The sequence below is a fragment of the Bombyx mandarina genome, chromosome 02, assembly GCF_030267445.1.
Source record: "Bombyx mandarina strain Sakado chromosome 02, ASM3026744v2".
Classification (NCBI taxonomy): domain Eukaryota; kingdom Metazoa; phylum Arthropoda; class Insecta; order Lepidoptera; family Bombycidae; genus Bombyx; species Bombyx mandarina.
Genome location: NC_143209.1, coordinates 4129549 through 4151546, shown reverse-complemented (window position 1 = coordinate 4151546; position 21998 = coordinate 4129549). Strand labels below are relative to the sequence as shown.

General features: G+C 38.5%; 1 protein-coding gene across 1 annotated transcript in view; it reads left to right on the top strand.

Moving 5' to 3' along the window:
* Positions 1-21998, top strand: part of pio (zona pellucida domain-containing protein piopio) — a 68641-nt gene that overhangs the window by 25674 nt on the left and 20969 nt on the right. The window contains exons 2-4 of the mRNA XM_028172873.2: positions 15197-15274; positions 18870-19023; positions 21388-21529. Of these exons, the coding sequence (XP_028028674.2) occupies positions 15205-15274; positions 18870-19023; positions 21388-21529 (366 nt within the window). The 5' untranslated portion in view covers positions 15197-15204. The remainder of the gene's footprint in view (positions 1-15196; positions 15275-18869; positions 19024-21387; positions 21530-21998) is intronic.

The following is a 21998-nucleotide window of genomic DNA, read 5'->3' as shown; positions in this document are numbered from 1 at the left end:
TCGGTCTACCGAGCAATATCACCCGCTCGGTAGAGATCTTTCATTTGGTCGTTAATACCCACATATCCGCTACTGGACAACACCTCTAAGCTTCGCCAAAATAACCAGCTCTGCGGTACCCTGCGTCCAACGGATTCTCAGGACCTTCAAAAAGTCGTCCATCCACCTTGTGGGAGGCCTCCCCACGCAGCGCTTGAAGAATGACTAGTGCAAACTGTTCTTGACTATTTAAGGACAGATCTCTGGATAAATCAGGGTATGAAGTTTAATTTCGCGGCCAACTGGAATTTACTGGAATAACTGGATAGTTAAGCACGTTATGAACATGAACCTGCACAATTCTGCCGCGAAACCAAAGGATAGGACAAACGTTCTACTGGTTCTTTGACCTCATGTCTCAAGGTAGCATTATTCACGATGCCCGCAGACTACAGGAACCACTCTATACCAGTTAGGCCATTCACCTAACTATGTAATAAAAATCCCACTCTAAAACTTCTGTTAAAGAGAAGGAATTACAAGAAGAACAGTTCTCTTAAAGTGTGCAAACTATCAATTATTCAATGTACCTAATATTTATATGCAAGCCCTTTACGAATCAAATGTAATGATTAAGTCATTATATTACTGTGTGACACATATTACTACATTAAAATGTCATATTGTTGTCCTTATCGCACCAGTCTTTTTTGGCTAAGATATAAACATTGCTTCGTGGCCAACTGTTAAGCAGTAATGTAAGCCTATCAGATTGAACTCTCGGTCGCATTACTGCAAATACTATACCGCAATTTAAACTGAAATCAATAGCTATTGTTTTTGCTACACTTGTCACACTCCGCAATCAGTGCTGGGTTAAAATTGAAGGGTTGCGAATTAACATGACGTGAGTACCTTTGAGCAAGGCCAAAAAAAACCTATTACACAGTGAATCTTCTTATAATTTAACGCTTCGCGGATTCTCTTATTGCTTCCTGGTAACACACTGGCAGCTTGCAATTTAATAATGTGACAAAAAATACACAAGGTCTCGCAATATCTGTTGACGTAAAAATAAACTCTTTGAAGTTACAAAACAGAATTTTCGTATTTGCGACGCTTGAGAAACGCGTATCTATTGTTAAGATTAACTGAATCCACAAACACGACTTGGAACCTAGCTGGATCCATGAGCAAGGGTGATCTATTTTCATTAAGAGCTCCTCATTATTGCTTAGACGGATTAACCAGTTCACGATTCACCTGGTGCTAAAACCTTGAGGCAAGACGTTATAGTCTCAGATCTATAGTATAACAGCAGCCCTACCCTTAAAACCAGAACGCATTACCACTTTTTTATTGTCCTTGTAGGCGGACGAGCATACCTGATGTAAGTGGTTACCGTCGCCCATGTACTTCAGCAATACCAGGGCAGAGCCGAGCCGCTGCCTACCGTTAAGTACTCTCCGGAAGCCTCGTTTGAAGAAACCGAAACGGATTACTGCTTCACAGCAGAAATAGGCAGGGAGGTGGTGCCTACCCATGCGGACTCACAAGACGTCCTACCACCAGTAATTACGCAAATTATAATTTTGCGGGTTTGATTTTTATTACACGATGTTATTCCTTCCCCGTGGAAGTCAATCGTGAACATTTGTTAAGTACGTATTTCATTGGAAAAATTTGTACCCGCCTGCGGGATTCGAACACCGTTGCATCGCTCGATACGAATGCACCGGATGTCTTATCCCTTAGGCCAAGACGATTTCAAGATTTTATTGATTGATTTTATTTGATCACAAAGTTTGCTCTCAGTTACGGACCGTCTGAGCCACAAGTGCATACAACTCCTTAAATCGAGTTTATGAATTATATAAAAGCTCCACCTATTGAGGCACAGTTCGCTGCAATGTCTAAGTGAATGGCACATGGAGCTTACGTAAGCTGCCCAGCTGATTGCTTTCACTGCTATTGAACTAAACTTAATGTAAGTTGGTTGGAGCGCGTTCACATTGCGTATTGACCGATGGCTTAACAGGTAGAACGCCAGACATATTCTTATAGAGTGTTGCTAGAAATAGGTATTCAAATCCACTGGTAGGTACCACCGCCCCGTCTATTTCTGCCGTGAAGCAGTAATGCGTTTCGGTTTGAAGGGTGGGGCAGCCGTTGTAACTATACTGAGACCTTAGAACTTATATCTCAAGGTGCGTGGCGCATTTACATTGTAGATGTCTATGGGTTCCAGTAACCACTTAACACCAGGTGGGCTGTGAGCTCGTCCACACACATAGGCAATAAAAAAAAAAAAAAAAAAAATTCTGCCTAAAAATACGTAGCTGCGATTTTTTGATGTTCAAATCCACTGACAGATTCCGTTTCTGCCTAAAAATTCTTAACTGCGATTTTCTGGTTTTCAAATCCACTGAGAAATTCCAATTTTGTCGAAAAACTCTTGGGTAAGCTCCGCGATTTGGAAATGTATGTGTAATAAAAAAAAAGAAAATCGGTTGTCTGTAAAGTCGTTTTACTGACGATAGTCGAACGTGACAACGTCATAAGAAAATACTGATGGAATGGTTTCATTTTTCAAAAGAATTTTTTAATTTTATTTGTTTGATAGATATTTTGTATGGATATAGAGAAGGTGGTAAATGGAAATCACTATTGAATTGATCAAGTTACATTTATTTGTACGCATAAAAACAATTATGTCATTTTTTTTGTTTTTTACAAAATTGTAAAAAACAAAAAAAATGACATAATTGTTATGTAAATACATAGTTTTGTTATAAGTATGAATGTGCTTTGAATTGTATTATTGTATAATAGCAGCTGTCCACGCGGATGCATCGCTCACTCAACTAGGAGAGAGACAGTATGTCGAACGCTGCCAAACGCGGAGGCAGATTGTGCCTCTTTGTCGCTCGTTGCGCGCTCTCGCTTGCACTTCAAGCCTTAAAGGGAACGTCTCAGAGCGAGGTAACGCCGCATGAGTCATGTTTTTCGTGCGTGCAACCGGCTCCATCGAATTATAAGACGTTGTCACGTCAAAAATTAAACCCGCAATTAAATACAGTGCCTTAATATTAGTGAGAAATTCTTTGTCGCGAATCACTTCATTTTTCGACTCAAGAGCGGATTTTTTTTGAAATTCTTAAATAAATACTCGATCGAAACATGTGGAATAATTCACGTTGTAGCAATGCGACAATATAATATGTACATAGCAATAAAAAGGCGCCGTGTAACAAACCAATGTTTTTTTCGTAATAATTATGACAGCTATTACTTCAACAATCTTAGAACTGTTATCGGTAATAATTGGATTTTAAACGGGCTCTTTAAAATAGTATTCGTTTAACAATAATTGCTTTACTATTGTTACACGCTGGTGCCAAAGGTGCCACCGTCCTGTCTATTTTAACCGAAAATAATGCGCTTACTCAGCAGATCTCAAGTCTCAAAATGGGCGGCGTTGTAAAGGCTTCGGAAACCATACGTGAGCCGCAACATTGTTCATCCATCTGGTGGTCTGGTGTTGGTATCTTTTACTGGTGGTAGGACCTTTTGTGAGTCCGCGCGGGTAGGTACCACCGCCCCGCCTATTTCTGCCGTGAAGCAATAATGTATTTCGGTTTGAAGGGTGGGGCAGCCGTTGTAGCTATACTTGAGACCTTAGAACCTCTATCTCAAGGTGGGTGGTGCATTTACGTCTGATGTCTATGGGTTCCAGTAACCACTTAACACCAGGTGGGCTGTGAGCTATTGACAAGGCAAGAAAAAATCTGTAATATTTCTTTTAGTATTTTAATATTTTACAGTTTCCGACTATCTATTTACTTTATTGCATTCGTTGTCCCGGTTTAGATAATTAAGAAAGAAGCAATATGCAAGATGTGAGTGAAAGTCTCCAACGAGTGTAATGGCCAAGGGATTATGTCTTAAGCTAGTTGATTATAGGTTCGATTTTAATATTCAAATCATGTCCACAACATTCTCCTGAGAATTGTTATGTAGATAGAATGTTACGTGCTAAGGATAAAAAGACGCATCTTCCTATGGCAAAGGTCCAAGTGTTTTCCAGATTAAGACATTGAGAGTCATGACAATTTTCTCGAGAATTCAAAACAATTGACGATTCCCAGTACGACAGTACTAAAAATTCACTTAAATCATATACGTTACTACATCTCGGGCAATGGAAAACGATCAAATAACATTAATAATAATAATTTGGACCTGGCGCACGAGGTGACCGACATGTGGAGGGCGGTATCTACAGAAATAATCCCGGTAGTTGTGTCGGTGAATGGTTTGGTCCCAAAAGCCTCTCAAAACATCTCGAGAGGCTTGGTCTCAACAAAAAGTCGGTGGTGGCCCAAATGCAAAAAGCAGTCTTGCTCGACAATGCCCGTATAGTTCGCCAGTTTCTCTCCCAATAGTATCTAACGCTCCGGCCGATTGTTGCCCACCTCGCCGGAGTGTGTCTTGCCGTCCTCCCGGGCGTGGCAGTGTTTAATACACTATAATAATAATAATCCACGTTAGTAATCGGTAGGTTAATGTAATTGTTTAATGTATTATATTGTGAATATTTTCTTTTCCTTGCATTATAAGTTAGAGTAGTTTTCGTTATCGTGTTGTTTTGTCGTAATTGTAAGGAACATTGTTGTACAAATTCAGCACTATCTTATGTCTTGTTTTGTCGTGCGCACATAACTTATGTTGCAAGCCAGATTTTGTTTCTTTTTACTTGTGTTTTTTATGTATCTTTTTAGCTTGTGATGTGTATTGTGAGCCTAATAAATAAATAAATAAAATAGTGTAGAGTCAACGACCTCATGAGGACCTGACGACTGCAAACTACCTTCGCCTTATAACTATAAATAATTATAACGAAACTGTAATTCGGCGAAATAGTATGAATTAAAAACATTTAGATCTTGAACGCGTATTTCTATGTCGCGTCGCAATAAAAAATACTGCCAAGATTAACTCGCTACTAGTGATAGGATACGCAAAAAGAACCAAAAAACTCTTAATTTGGGACATGAAGGTGTAGAAGAGGATGACAGTTGAATAATCGTCGGTTTTACTTACAGACAAATAAACACAAATTAGCTTTTAGTAGTCAGAAAGTACCTTAAATAAGACATTTTCATTAGTATACTAGTGGACCCGGCGAACTTTGTTCCGCCACACGGTTTGTTTCAAACACATCAACTGGTCAACTTCAAAATTCTACTATAAATAACCATAGAATATATTAAGTTTAGCTGTCAGTTGCGTTTTGTTATACCATGTTTTAGGACACGTCCCAATGGGAACGTGATAAAAAGTATCCTATGTCCTTCTCCTGGTTTTAAGCTACCTCCTCACCAATTTTCAGCCAAATCAGTTCAGCCGTTCCCGAGTTATAAATAGTGTAACTAACACGACTTTCTTTTATATATATAGTTTTAGCAACGGCTTAATAATTTAAATAAATAAAAAAATACAAAAGTGGGTAGGAACGATCGACACAGAATATTAAATCTAAGACAAGTGAACGCTGCGCGCGCTTCCAGCAAAAGTGCTCCGAGGTGGCGTGATGTCCCCGCTGGTCGGTCGGTTGCCCCTCCAGATGACGAGTTGCCCCTCCAGATGACGTCACGAGTCCACGTGAGTGCTCGTCGTCAATGGCTCCGCCCATCGACTTTGACTTAAGAGGGAGTCGCCTCTAATACGGCCTCTCCTGACTGGTGGACGTCCACGTTCACCTCGATGTCATGACCGTCTTCAATCTCTGACGATGCAGGACTCACTGTGTGCACAGCGTTGCTATCGGGGTGTTCTATGATATCGTCATAGAAATAGATTGTTTGCATTACAATCATGATTTTGGTACCATGAACCATTAGTAAAAGTTAGTAGTTTTTGTGAGCATTTTACATCACATTTCAGTGCGTTCATGTATAGTAGGCTCTTGTTGAGTTACGTTAGATGTACTGACGACACGGCACTGTTACCATATCGGGTGTATAATATACTGTGAGAGTAAAGTCTGGTTGACATGGCCAAGTTAACATGTCAAGCTAATACACTCGTAACGTGAACTGCGTTACCACGTCACACCTTTACGTGAACTTTGTTACCACGTCATAACATATACGTGAACTATGTTACCACGGTACAACATCTACGTGAACTATGTTACCACGTAAATCTCTGCGTTAACTATGTTACCACGTTACAACATCTACGTGAACTATGTTACCACGTAAATCTCTGCGTGAACTATGTTACCACGTAAATCTCTGCGTAAACTATGTTACCACGTTACAACATCTACGTGAACTATGTTACCACGTAAATCTCTGCGTGAACTATGTTACCACGTTACAACATCTACGTGAACTATGTTACCACGTAAATCTCTGCGTGAACTATGTTACCACGTTACAACATCTACGTGAACTATGTTACCACGTAAATCTCTGCGTGAACTATGTTACCACGTTACAACATCTACATGAACTATGTTACCACGTAAATCTCTGGAAGCATGCAGTCAACCCCAAGAATGTTTGACATTACGCGTCACTGGTGACTCAACTAGTGCCTGAACCCTACGAGGACTCGGCCTAACCTGACCTCCACCAAAAATTAAATCAAATCGTGAATCTGTAGACTAGCGTTCGCGAGTCAACCAGAGGGCCCATTATGCCCCGTATCATTATTAAAGTTCCGAGTTTGTCAGTCAGAACTCTGACCATCTTAAGACAGAGCAACGATCTCCTGGCGCACTCGACGTATGAGGCAAAGCAATCTGATGCTAATTGTATAGCATTATAAAGAATATTGGCATACTCTAACTTTCGCGGACACAACGGCTTAAAGTCTTTTACGAAGTTACCCCACGTCCGGTCACTAGACAATCACACGTGTAACCAAGTACGCTCATCACTCTTAAGACAGCCCAAAACTCGTGACAAATACTCAGTGCCTTCCCAGTTAAGGATCTAGCCCATTCTACTTCCTTACACATTGTGTCTATGTATTGCACGGCAGGGTAAAACTTAGAAATAAGGTAACCATGAGCTCGATCTGAATTTACGAATCTAATGGATTCGGTTAACTTCCGTGCTGATGTGGTAGTTGCCTTTTTATTGTCACAACGCGTGGTGGAACTATTTTACATCTATTCTCAAACGCGGGTACAATCGACACGGCGATGGAACAACACGGCGTCCCGTTTGCATGATCACCGACCTGGACAGTCGGACTGTTGTCTAATTGACGTATTGATGGAGTTTGCCGACTAGTAACATTTTGAACCCTTCGAATGCTATTTCCACCCACCGAAACTGAGCATTCAGTCTCGAGCATGTTCTATCGCGTCAATAAAAATAGACCGTAAGGTCGGTTGTGATAAAGTCGTTGAGCTAGTTACTTGGTGATTTATTACATTTCATAAGAGGGTATCCGACAAAAAAAAATCTACTTCGCACCAAGAATCGATATCATTAACGCTGGGGTCAAAATTAGAAATATAAAAATGGTTCGACCTTACTTTGGACAGTGCACTTAATGCTCCGATGATCCTGTCTGTAGCGTCGTACGCGCGGGACTCTGACGGCGGCGGTGATGTGATTCCCAACGCCACCACGGGTCCGGCGCCACCACCGTCCGCGGTCGAGGGACGTGCGTCTTCTATCTGCGACCCTAGCGGGCTCGACTCACGCGCAACGTTCACATTTGAGTTTTAAGCAATTAAACGCGCCAATATTATTCTCCAATATTGGTCTCGAACATTCGGCGAATGCGAGCGTCCTCCTACCCTGCTTCCAGTTACACGTATATCGGTCATTACTTTGTTAATTTAATGCAAATTTTAAAAATAAACTGTACGCCAGGATAACCCAAAAGCGGATAGGGCACAAGCCCTATCCCACTTCTGATTTTAGCAACGGCTTAATAATTTAAATAAATAAAAAAATACAAAAGTGGGTAGGAACGATCGACACAGAATATTAAATCTAAGACAAGTGAACGCTGCGCGCGCTTCCAGCAAAAGTGCTCCGAGGTGGCGTGATGTCCCCGCTGGTCGGTCGGTTGCCCCTCCAGATGACGAGTTGCCCCTCCAGATGACGTCACGAGTCCACGTGAGTGCTCGTCGTCAATGGCTCCGCCCATCGACTTTGACTTAAGAGGGAGTCGCCTCTAATAATAGATTATTAATCTTAAGTAGGTTTTCTGTTTACTTTGAACTAGTACTTTTTTCGAATTTAGCTTCGGTGATGAGACCTTCACGTGCTTAATAATATTATAAAATGTAATAATAGTTAAATAAGTTCACAATTCCAGTATCTTAATTTTCGATAAACACGACTCTAAATTGAAATAAACTTGTACACACATTGCCAAACTGTTTGTCTGAATGACAAACTAAATTAAGGCCTTGTCCGCACAGCGATATTTCACCGCGCGATTTTTTTCTCGTAATTCTGTAACACATTTAATATTATAGGAGTATCCGCACTGGCGGTAACAAAATCGCGCGGGAAAAAAATATGTGACTTAATGCAAATTGAACGCGAAGCGGTGCGATTTATTTCCGCGCGAATATTTTCGCACTGTGGAACAAAATTCGCGCGTTTCGCTCAGTCGTGCAACGTCGCTATTGAAGAGATGTCGCGCGCTTCTTCTCCCGCCCGATCGGCGGCCGTGCAAGGAAATGATGAGATTGACGTGGACCAACTAACTTTTTGCTGTATTTTTGCAACTCTTGATATTTTATGTAGAAAAATCCTTTCATGGGTCTCGATGCCGTAAGTGGGTGAATCCAATGCACATGACATCTTTTGATACGTCTGTTACGCCGCCTTAGCATTAGATAAATTAAAATTTTTGTTCGGTTGTCCATTTTATACGTGCTTCTCAGCCGAGAACTGAATTAAACTGACGAAAATAGTATGAAATTTTATTCGCAGTGTGTAATTCCGATCGCGGAATTTAATACACGCGAATAAAAACCTCGCTGAAATACCGCTGTGCGGACAGGCCCTAATACTGTTCAAATACGGATAATTACATAATCAAAGCCGAATTGTGGATTCATTTTTGTGTACATTTCTTGTACTTAAAGAACTTTACTTCGAGTTCAATATGGTCTATGGAATTTCAACATAAGGTTTAATGTAAGCTAGATGATGAACCGAGCAAATTTTTTTTTGATAGTCTTTAAAGCGGTTAGTTGCTCTCAATTAAGAAAAATAGTATTATTATTCGCCAATAGATGTCGGGAAGACTTGATTATTGAAAACAACATAAATCGTAGCTAGATCGATTTATCGCCCCCGAAATTCCCTGTATACTAAATTTTATGAAGATCGTTGGAGCCGTTTCCGAGATTCAGACAAGACACAAGAATTGCTCGTTTAAAGGTATAAGATAAATTTCAAAGATGTTGTATGAACTTAAGAGAAAAAAACATACGGTTTCTATTTCAGTGTTTGTTCGTAGATATTCCGAGCTAAGCATCGAAATAATAAAGTCTTAAATCTGTAAAACCTATATACAAAAATAGCTCATGTTCCGATGGGATTAAGGTATTTTTATAATGCTTAAAACATGTGCATATCCTCGCTTCTTAAGTACATGTATGTACGAAATAAAAAGTTCTTTTGATCATGCCCAAACGAACAGTCTATAACAATATTTCGTTGAAGCCTGTAGCCAGAATGCTTTTGTAGTGAAACTTCTTTAGACGCGTTGAGAGTAAAATTTAACTCTCGACAGGTTCGTTACGGCTAGAGAGAAAAGATACAATTTAGTAAAAGCGAGAGTGAGAAAATAGACAGAGCGTCTCGCAAACAACTCGATCGTGCAGAGAGGGAAAGGACAAAGCGTGCTAAGTCGTTTCTCTTATGCAAAGGATTCCCTGTGACAAGATAAAATTGAATTAAGGATGAAAAATTAAGAAAACCACAATACTGATCGCAAAAGAAGTTTCACTTCTTTCACGTGCACTAAGCTGAAGGCGTACTATTTTTTTAAACATTAGCACTCCCACAAACTGGTGTGGGAGCTACAGAGTAACATATCAATGTTCTCTTAAAAACAATACGATACTTTTTTTTTTTATTGCTTAGATGGGTGGACGAGCTCACAGCCCACCTGGTGTTAAGTGGCTACTGGAGCCCATAGACATTTACGACGTAAATGCGCCACTCACCTTGAGATATAAGTTCTAAGGTCTCAAGTATAGTTACAACGGCTGTCCCACCCTTCAAACCGAAACGTATTACCGCTTCACGGCAGAAATAGGCAGGGTGGTGGTACCTATCCGCGCAGACTCACAAGAGGTCCTACCACCAGTAATTACGCAAATTAAAATTTGCGGGTTTGATTTTTGTTACATGATGTTATTCCTTCACCGTGGAAGCCAATCGTGAGCATTTGTTGAGTACGTATTTCATCACAAAAATTGCTACCCGCCTGGGATTCGAACACCGATGCATCGCTCAACACGAATGCACCGGACGTCTTATCCTTTAGGCCACGACGACATAATTTAAACCCAATTAAAAACATAAGCGGATCCGTGTGTCGCAACTGCATTTATTGACATGAAGCTCTGGGAAAGTGGGACGCACATGTGTTTATAAGTATTAATATTGCAACATCGCTTCTTAAATGTATCGACCGATACACTTGTCCATATTTAACTTGAAACTGTTTAATTGGCTTATTTTTTTAAGGTATATAGCAGGGGTGGCCAACCGGTAGATTGCGATCGACCGATTTATTATTTAGTCGATTATTATTTAGTTAGATTAGTTCAGTCGATCGTGGCAAGACAAAAAAATAGAAATACATAGAAGGGACTGCGCAACGTAATCACCCAATTGCTGCACGCATCATCTTCATCTTGTATCATATGTTAATGAACATTAAGTCACATTATTTATCATCCCTTCCACACAATATCCCTGCCTATTTCTGTCGTGAAACAGTAATGCGTTTCGCTTTGAAGGGTGGGGCAGTCGTTGTAACTAAACTGAGACCTTAGAACTTATATCTCAAGATGGGTGGCCCATTTACGTTGTGGACGTCTGTGGGCTCCAGTAACCACTTAACATCACGTGGGCTGAGAGCTAGTCCACCAAAATAAGCCTTAAAATAAACAATAGTTCTCTTTTGTTATATAATTTCTGCTTTATGTTAATCTTTTTAATAAAATAAAATGTATTACTTATTTATATACTGAACTACATGGTCTCATTAAATTTTAAGAAATGGCATTGGTAGATCGCAGGTTGCTTCGTCAGTAAACAGTAGATCTTTGTTTTAATCAAGTTGGCCACCCCTAGTATATATTGTTTTATATTTAAAGAAGGATGGTACCAAACGGTACGTGCGCAAGAGGTATAACCCTGATATCGGTAATTACGCAATATTTTGGGTTTCACTCCAATACATGATGCTATCCAATTTACTATAACATAGATTAATAATAGATAAATATATTTTTTTTGATTAATGGGTGGACAAGCTCACAGCCCACCTGGTGTTAAGTGGTTACCGGAGCCCATAGACATCTATGACGTAAATGCCGCCACCCACCTTGAGATATGAGTTCTAAGGCCTCAGTATAGTTACGACGGCTGCAACACCCTTCAAACCAATTAAAATAGATTAATTAATAAGATATAAAATATGTATCTTATTTTTCTTTTCGACGCATTACGTCCTCTTGCCATGCTGCATAATGATCTGGCGTGATTTTAATGACCGACCAACTTTCTGTCGACAATCTTCTTTGGGTTATATATCCATTGCAATGTGCCATTATAAGGGATTCTTTCTGTTTCTTCCTTTAGTTTTCTCTTACTTCGTCTATTTTTGGTACTATAATTTTCATTCTATTATTATAAACATTTAACAATAAAATATAGATTTTCAAATACCAAATAGATAAAAATTAGTTTTTTTTATTTGAAAATAATCGTAATTTTGCGGACGCTTACAGCGTAACGTAGAACTTCTCAATCCTTAACTGGTTTGCGTTACTTAATAAATATTTCATTAACACAACTTTGATGGTTTTTAATAGATCTTATACTGCCTATATCTTAGGTTAGGTGATTTTATTTTAAAACAATAAAACCAGCTTCTCTACGTCAATTTAAACATATTCTGAAAATTTCATTAGGTCAGTCCAGTCGCTTCGAAGCCTATAGAATACGTACACATCGACTTTTAAATATTTAGACTAGAATATTTGGCCAAAGGACCAATTCCAGCTAAAAAAAATAAAAATAAAAAGTCGTGATATATATTTACTTTAAGGTTGACCAAGGCGTGCTGTCCTTTCACCAATGGCCAATCACTTTGTTCACATTCACCTAATGTTACCAGAGCAAAAAAAAAAGCGTTGTACAACAAAAAGATAACGATATCATGTTCTGTGTTATTAATTTTACGACTGTACATCTGTAGATCTCATTTCGATAGTCAAAGCGAAGCGTTGCAGGAATTTGCAAACTAATAAAATATTCAAGCATTATCCATGAGGTCGGCAACATTTTGAGTCGCAATAACCAAAAATTACAATTTACAAATATTCAAAGTTTATAAAGATCCACAAAAAAAGATGTGTGGTGTCGTGGGACACCGGATAGGAACGAAGTTCCTTATTATAAAAATATTAATTTTAAGCTCTATTCGAGATATAAAGAAAAGAAAACTGGAGGTTTCGCAACAAACCACGGTCATTTGACAACGTGCGAACTTATTGTGGTACACTTCATTCACGGTTGTTTGCATAAGAGTTAGTGTATTGCGCAAACGAACGCTCTGAGATCGTGGTCAATGAATGAAAAAAAAAAATGTTATTTGTTGTACGTTATTACAAAGTTAAGTCGTACACTGTCTGCATTACTAATAAAAATCTTACGTTAGGGACGTTTTTACCCAGTTAGGGTACCCCTCCGCATCGTTCCAAAAAATTCTGGCCAACAATAAATATGTAGTATATATGCATAAATGTTTTTTTAATAAAAAAAAACGAATCTAATTATTCATTAGAAAAATATATATTTATTCTTATATAAGTAATGTTTTTTACAAGGAATTATATAATATATATGGTATTATTAGATAATCACTTATTATTTAAGTAAAAAATTAAAACGTTTAAACATTTACTTAGAACAATGGGCTGAGAGATAGAAAGGGTGCCGCCCTAGCCTCGTTAGTCTATTTAGAAAAAAATTGAAATGTTTTTTTTTTATAAATCTAGCTGACCCGGAAAACTTCGTAGTGCCTCAATCGATAAATAAAAGACCTAAGCTTTTGTATAAAATACACTTAAAACAAACAAAAGGAAACCGTCCGACGGGGGACACATCAAAGGAAAAACAAAATTGTTATTTTTATTAAAACCGAGCATTTTCATATTTATCTACCTTTTAAACCTTCTCTGGACTTCCACAATTAATTCAAGACCAAAATTAGCCAAATCAGTCGAGCCGTTCTCAAGTTTTAGCGAAACTAACGAACAGCAATTTATTTTTATATATATAGATAAATAATATTTGCTTATGGAAATCGAGAGTCACAGTTTCATACCCAAAGAGCCACATGTGGCTCGCGAGGTTGCCGACCCCTGCATTACCCTAAGCCTATTTTAGATTTTCACCTTAAATTTATTTAATGTTCTGGCAATACCACTATACGTGATTGTCAGTTGTAAGGGCCACGTGACCTTGGCACAGCGAAGCCGTCATACTATCTGCGCAATGTACTCCGCTGTTTCTAGCCATTAAAAATGATAATATAATGCGGTTTTAGACACGTTCGACCCACTTTTATTATATTAATTACTCGCTGCAGTAATTTTAAGATTGCTTTAAACGTAATACGTATTTAAATTTGGTCTGTTTTCGAATTTAAATATTGTAGACTTATGTGATGATCTTAAAGTGTAAATGTGTGTAATACGTATTATACACGTCATTACGGATCCTCCCGATCCATTAACGGTGCTTTTAGGTACCACAAGCACCGGTCACCGTCGTCGTCGAGCCCGTCGCAAGCGACAAGGGCTTGGTGAGCGAATTAACCCACAGACACAGCCCACGAGTTTCTCGTCTAATCTTCTCAGTGGGTCGCGTTTCCGATCCGGTGGTAGATTCTGCGAAGCACTGTCCTCGCTAGGGCCAGTGTTAGCAACTCTCCGGTTTGAGCCCCGTGAGCTCACCTACACGTTAGGGTAAAACTGAAATAGCCTCTCAAGGCTATCAGCATAGGTAAAAAAACCTATTATTTGAATCCTTACCGCTAAATTTGTAAGATGTAGCATCTGCCTGATCTCTTGACGCAGACTTGGCGTCACGCCTTAAGTATCTAAGGTTACGTTGTACTATACGCAATCTCGTAATAAGGCTCGTCCCAAGAGCTACGGAAATTCAAGCTCCTAAACCCTCGGAAAGGAGACGACGAGAGTTGTAGCCAAACTGCTGATTGTTGTGACTAACCGTGGAGAGGAACTCATATAAAAATCAAATCGCACGAGACAAATATTATCTATGAAATTTTTTTGAAGATTACCACAACGATATAATTATTTAATAATGACAATGACTTCAACATAAGGACGGTAGAGGTTTGGTGCACAGTCTTTGTGTACAAAAAAGTGTCCATCAAAACGCGATCAATTAGGGCGGCGCCACCGTAGCATAGGGTGCTATTTCAAAGATAGCGCCAAAAGCTTTTAATATTAAATTGTACAACTCCACACATTTCGTTCCGATTAAAACTGCTACGTTCAAATCACACCATTTGGTACCCTAACGCTATTTTAGTAGGCTTTTGAATTGCAATTTACTGCTTATAGCTGTATATGTATACCCTCCAAGCTTCAAGAGCTCAAAAAATAAAATGCTATCCTTTTTTTTATTGCTTTAATGGGTGGACGAGCTTACAGCCCACCTGGTTTGAAGTAGTTACTGGAGCCCATAGACATCTACAACGTAAATACGCCACCCACCTTGAGATATAAGTTCTAAGCTCTCAAGTATAGTCACAACGGCTGCCCCACCCTTCAAACCGAAACGCATTACTGCTTCACGGCAGAAATAGGCAGGGTGGTGTTACCTACCCGCGCAGACTCACAAGAGGACCTACCACCAGTATCCACAAATACAAACAAATACCTTCTTTGTTTCAGATTGAAAAATGAGGTGTTTATTGATGATAATAAGCGCGCTGCTCGCGACCGCGCGTTCCAAGCAAATCCCGCTAACAGGTAAGACCCCTATCAATTATATTACTGCCTTAGAGAGACATAGATCTTGCAGACCACCTTAAAACCGGTCGTGGCCTAAAGGGTAAAACGTCTGGTGTCCTCGTATCAATCATAGCCTGTCCCGGTGTTCAAATTCGGCAAGCAAGCATTACTGCCCTAACTAGCAATATCCCTGAAATATTCGAGAAAGCGGAATTTTATGGGGAAAAGCAGTGTCTGGGATTGGAGCTCAACATTTTGGACTCGAAGTATGGAGCTTAGAGTTAGCACCATATTCCAAACGCGTGTTTGTCAGCATACAGGATGCCTATATAGCATCTACCCTCATTATATGATTAAAAACTTAAAAAGGACAATGCCCATTTTCTCAGGGCGTTTGGGCCCCTAAAAAAAGTTGTCGAGTCATGATGGTTTTAACTTAATTTGATAGACAAAGAAATAACGTTTCATATTCAGAAAACGATTTTTATATTCTCACCCAGGTTTAAGAGAAATCTGTTTTTTTCTGCAGCTAAAATTAAGTTGTTAATTGTTTTCCTAGAAATCAACAATCGCTTTCATCATTATTTACAGTATTAAATAAGTTAATTGTGGTTAATGTTGCTAGAAATAAGCTCTAACGTACATTTTATTATTATTATATCCTCATACTAATAATAAAAAGAAATGAAAATCCGGAAACCGGCAACGATATTGTTGTTGTTTTTAAATTCGCCAATAATTAGGCAAAGAGCGTAGCCTATACAGGCTAGTCTGTCGTAGTTATATTTTTTTTTTTCAATAAAAAGCTGGTGTTACTCTTTTTATTGCTTTTTGGGAGTTTTGACGTCAACTCGATGAATTGCACATTGAGTGAGCGTGAATTCCCGCAGAACTTTTATCTTGAAAAAAAACTGCACATACACTGCCATGTTAGCCACAGTTTTATTCCAATGCCTCAATAATCGTGAACAACGATTATTGACGTTTAATACACAAAACAACACCCAATTTATATATTATACATCACAATAAACTATTAAAAAATCATTAAAATAAAACTTCAAGTGACGCTTCACTCGGGTTGCTGCCAAATGTCTCTGATCATATATAATAAGAATAGAGTAATGGTAGGCCATTGAGATTTTTACTGATGGAAACAATAATATCTAAAAATATTAAATAATTCATGATTTTAAGTAATAATTATTATTACAATATATAAATATTGAATTGAACAAAAATAAACTAAAAGGTCTGAATTATAACCATTAGCTATTTTTTTTTATTTGTTGTTCAAGTCACAGACAACTCTTTCGTTTGGCAGCTTAAAGGTTTACTATAAGGCTTTATGGGCTAAGCCCTTTGCCTATTGGCGAATTTAAAAACTATGGCACTCAGTTTTGGGATGTTATCAAATAAGTATTTTTTTTTTTGTAAAACAATGCCAGGTTGAAAGAAATGTTAAGACATAAACTAAACAACGTGAAAAAATAAGGCATAGTTTTTCAAGTACAAATAGTTTAGACATAAAGTTGGCCCACTTTTGGGCATTGTCCTTTAGTCTAAATAGTATGAGAGTATTTTCTGTGATTCTCGCGATCGGTACAGATAATTAAAACTAATCTTACGGATTTATCTTGAGTATTTTTTTTTGTCATTATATTGTTTGCAGCGTTTCGAATAATTTACAATTTTCATAGTCACGGACGACTGACCAAGTCGCCCGAGAATAAACCGTAAAAGTACTTTTAATTAAGGATTTCCGATATATTCTTGATTAAAACAACTTACTTATTGAATATCTATACTTAATATTATAAAGAGGAAAGATTTGTTTGTTTGTTTGTTTCGAATAGGCTCCGAAACTACTGGACCGATTTGAAAAATTCTTTTTCCATTAGAAGCCGACATTGTCCCTAATGAACATAGGCTACTTTTTTTTTTTTTTTTTATTATTATTTTTTTTTGGTTTCATGTGTGTTTTAATGTTTCCGAAGCGAAGCGAGGGCGGATCGCTAGTTAAATATAAAGTTGTATTGATTGACATTGTTGTATCGGCTGACAAGGATGTGAATTAAAAGCATTTCAATTTTTTACAACCCTCTCAGATGCTCTGTCTCTTTCCCGCACGAGTTTTCGCTTAGATATTTTATGAACAATGTAAACAGTGACGTCAATCTTTAAAGTCGGTGAAAGCAAATTTTTTGTGGATTTTTATGGGGCCATAGAATTATTAAACACCATCGCGTTCCTATTCGTGTCTCTATAGTTCATATTTATAACTTAACTAGCTGTACCCGTCCGCTTCGCTGGGCATTTAAAATTAACATTATTATTTCCCACCCCCACAAAGATTCTCATCATTAACGCCCCCGCAACTGGTGTAGGGAGTCCAACACTCATATAAATGTTAGCCTATCCATTAAGTACATATCGACGCTTGAAAGGCAAACATGACTAAGCGACAATGCGTGAACTTTACAGTAGACTAATTTAAAGTTGAAATACCTGAAAAAAATTATATTTTAACGAATCTAGCTGTAGGATTGAAATTGTTTTAATAGACCTAGAAATATATTTTTTTTGCGCATCGAATATGGTTATTGCCTATCATACTCTGTGTACAGAGCAGCTATTGTCGCTTAGTCACGTTTGACTTTCAAGCGTCGATACATATTTTCTACATGGATACCAAGTTTCAAATCAATCGGATGTATGGTTTAGTAGTTATAACGGAACATCCGTAAAAATCACTGTAGATTAAGCTAAAGCTGCAAACGCATTTGTAGCCCTACGAACTAACAGATATGTCATAAAACGCATACATTCCTTAAACAAGTACATGTGTGAATATTAAAAACTGTGTAGTGTGTATGTACGGTAAGTTGGTTTTGTGCGCTTGTGTCGGTTCTAGGGTGGACGACCGATCATTGACCCCGCGGCCGATTCGTGGGAGCGCCTTATTGACTATTGACTTCAGAAGGTCCGTTTTTCAACTAAGAACTTTCAACAAAAAAAACTTAAAAGAACACCTCTAATAATTTAATTAAAACTACTTTTACGATTTGACCGGCGCGTTTTATGTTTTATTGTTACAATTTTTAAAGCATTTTTACCGTTTTCATTGTAACAACTGTAATCAAAAAACGCGATACTTTACCGTAAAAACATTTTTAAATCTTTTGAAAAGATATGTTTAATAAAAAAATATATCTTGAATGTTGTACCGATAAAAAAATGCGAGATAAAATGCCCCAAAAGTGGCTTTAATCATATTTAGGCTTGCCAAAAACCGAGAATGACATTCCATTATTAATATCTGTTATTTATATTAATCTGTTACATTACAATCAAATAATAAAGTAGCCAAATTATCTATCTATCAAGAGAAAGTTTAAACATGTTTTTGTCTGTGTACAATAATGGAAAAAAATATCAGCCAAGATGCTGGTATCTGCTGGCAATATTCCTCCCAGTAACGATTACGGTAGGCAGCGGCATAGCTCTGTCCCCTGTCATTGCTGACTTCCATCAGGTAGGCAGTATGCTCATTTGACTAAGCGGGCAATAAAAATATATAAAAAATTACGCAATCTTATTCGTGTGATTATAGATTTACCGGGAACGACGATAGCTGCGGTATCCGAGTCAGATACCACGTCGTGGCCGGGCGCCGTTGCAGCCCTGGACTCTCTCACAGTCGCCTGCGAGAAAGACAGCATGCAAGTCACCATTACACTGGCGAAACGGGACCCCGAAATCAATAGGTAAGTAAGAAGGAGACCTAACAACTCAAGAGCAATTGCTTCGCGAATGAATCTACTACCGGATCGGAATCGCGACCCGCTGAGAAGATCCGGCGAGAAACTCAGCGGGCTGATCCATGGGTTAGGTTCGACGTGTACGGTTTAATGGATTTAGTTTCAAAGGCATTCTCTGTCAGTCAAACAAAAGTATTGCAGAGACAATAATAGTGCATTGATATGTAAGCTGAACACACAGAGACATACAAATATACATGTATTTTAATAAAGACAATAAATACAGGCATTAAACACACACGTATGTTTGTACCCAAAAACAAATCTATATATATAAAAATGAATTGCTGTTCGTTAGTCTCGCTAAAACTCGAGAAAGGCTGGACCGATTTGGCTAATTTTGGTCTTGAATTATTTGTGGAAGTCCAGAAGGTTTAAAAGGTAGATAAATATGAAAATGCTCAAAATGAAATAAAAATAACAATTTTGTTTTTCCTTTGATGTGACCCCCGTCGGACGGATTCCTTTTGTTTGTTTTAAGTTTATTTTATACAAAAGCTTAGGTCTTTTATTTATCGATTGAGGCACTACGAAGTCTGCCGGGTCAGCTAGTACATACTATAAATAAGTGTAAATATTTTTTTGCTATACTGAAAGGAATATACTAACATAAACGTAATAAAAATAAATTATCTATACGATAATTCAAAATTTTACTGGTGGTAGGAGCTCTTGTGATTCCGCGCGGGTAGGTACCACCGCTCCGCCTATTTCTGCCGTGAAGCAGTAATGCGTTTCGGTTTGAAGGGTGGGGCAGCCGTTGTAACTATACTGAGATCTTAGAACTTATATCTCAAGGTGGGTGGCGCATTTACGTTGTAGATGTCTATGGGCTCCAGTAACCACTTAACACCAGGTGGGCTGCGAGCCCGTCCATCCATCTAAGGAATAAAGAAAAAAATGGATTCGCTTTTTTAAATATGAAATCGCATCATGAATCCCATAGACACGTACAGATTTTTTTACTAAAACGTTCTTAACTCGTGTTCACGAATGAATTCTACGATGAAACAATAACATCATCAAACTATACAGTGAGACGTTGAGCTCACCTAAACCTAGAGCTCTTATTTATGTGTAAAGAAGCCAAATTTTTGAAGTGAAACTTCTTTAGGCGCATGAGGGTAAAATTTTTGCAGAACGTCACGCAGGTATGCAACGGAAGTGACATCAAACTACTATTCAAATTAAGTACTTGTCAAATGTCAGTAGTAGTAGCTGTTGTATTTTTCCAACTGGAAAGGCAAATGTATCATACCATACAGCCTAATATTTTATTTTATTTTTGTGAAAAATGTTAATAAGAATTGAAATGAAATGAAAAGAATTAGGAACATTAATCAAATAGCACGAAATTAAATTAGTCAATTCAATTGGCAAAATATTAGTCATTTACAATTTAGAAATCTAAACATAATGTGACTGTCAACACTGAGGTTTGAGATTGACATTTGACAGACTTATGGCGGGAACATATCGTCCTTTTTCCCTTCCTCTAAGTCTCGGAAATCTAAAGTTTTAGATTTGTATAAATTAGTTCGCCAAAAAAGTTTCACTCCTGACATGTGTACTTTGTACGCACGCACTTTCTTTTAATAATTATTATTATATTTTAATACATTGTGTATTAACTGTATGCATATTTACGGATATAATTATGTATGTATGTATGTGTACATATATGTATATATATTTCACTGTATTGGTACACCGCGCGTAGTTCATTTCCAAATGATTCTTGTCCACCTCGTGGTTGTCTGGAAGAGATCGCTCTTAGCGATAAGACCGCCAATTGTACTTTTTTGTATTTAATGTTATTGTTTATTTGTTTTTTGGTGTACAATAAAGAATACTGTCTCTCTCTCTCAAGCCTCAAGGTGGGTGGCGACAAATACTGTGTCCACAGGCACGACATGAGAACCCTCTTGTCGTGGCCACTGAAAACTGCATACCCGATCCTGTAGACCGAATGGTAAACAGTCGACGTCGCCCAAAGCACGTCATTACGGATCCTCCCGATCCACTAACGGTGCTTTTAGGCACCACAAGCACCGGTCACCGTCCTCGTTGAACCCGTCACTTGCGACGAAGGGCTCGACGAGCGAATTAGCCCATAGACACAGCCCACTGAGTTTCTCGCCGGATCTTCTCAGTGGATCGCGTTTCCGATCCGGTGGAGATTCTGCGAAGCACTGCTCTTGCTATAGTCAGTGTTAACAACACTCCGGCTTGAGTCCCGTGAGCCTTATATAGCCTCTCAAAGCTATCAGCATAGGTAGCAAAAAAAAAACTAATCTAATCTGTCCACAGCATCTACGACATATTCAATGGGATCGTCTACCCTGCTGGGCTTGGGAGTAATTCGAGCTGTCTCCGAGAATACGTGGCAGAGCGGGGAGACTTACAGTACACCGTACCTTTGAAGGGCTGCAATACCATGTCCACTGATAACGTGAGTGATGCATTTTTAAAAGGTCATAAATTACGTTTTTTTTATTGATTAGATGGGCGGACGAGCTCACAGCCCACCTGGTGTTAATTGGAGCCCATAGACATCCACAACGTAAATGCGCCAGCCACCTTGAGATATACGGATATGCGGACTCACATGAAGTCCTACCACCAGGCCTTAAAGAGCACCATACAATAAAATATTACTAGCAAATCTCCCACGACTCTTCGTCCAGCAGTCGATGGCGCTAACTGCTCCACGGAGTCAGTCTATGTAGTTTTTACGGTAATATTTTAAATGGTTTCATGGTTATAGGACGCATCGACCTGTCCGTACACGACCGCAATTCATCCAATTTTAGCTGCAAAGCAATTCGGTTCTTTGCGAGATCTCACTCAAAACAAATTCTACTTTGATTGCGCTAGTTTCTCAAGTGCATGTTATTCATAGAAGGCCCAAAAGGCTCTTA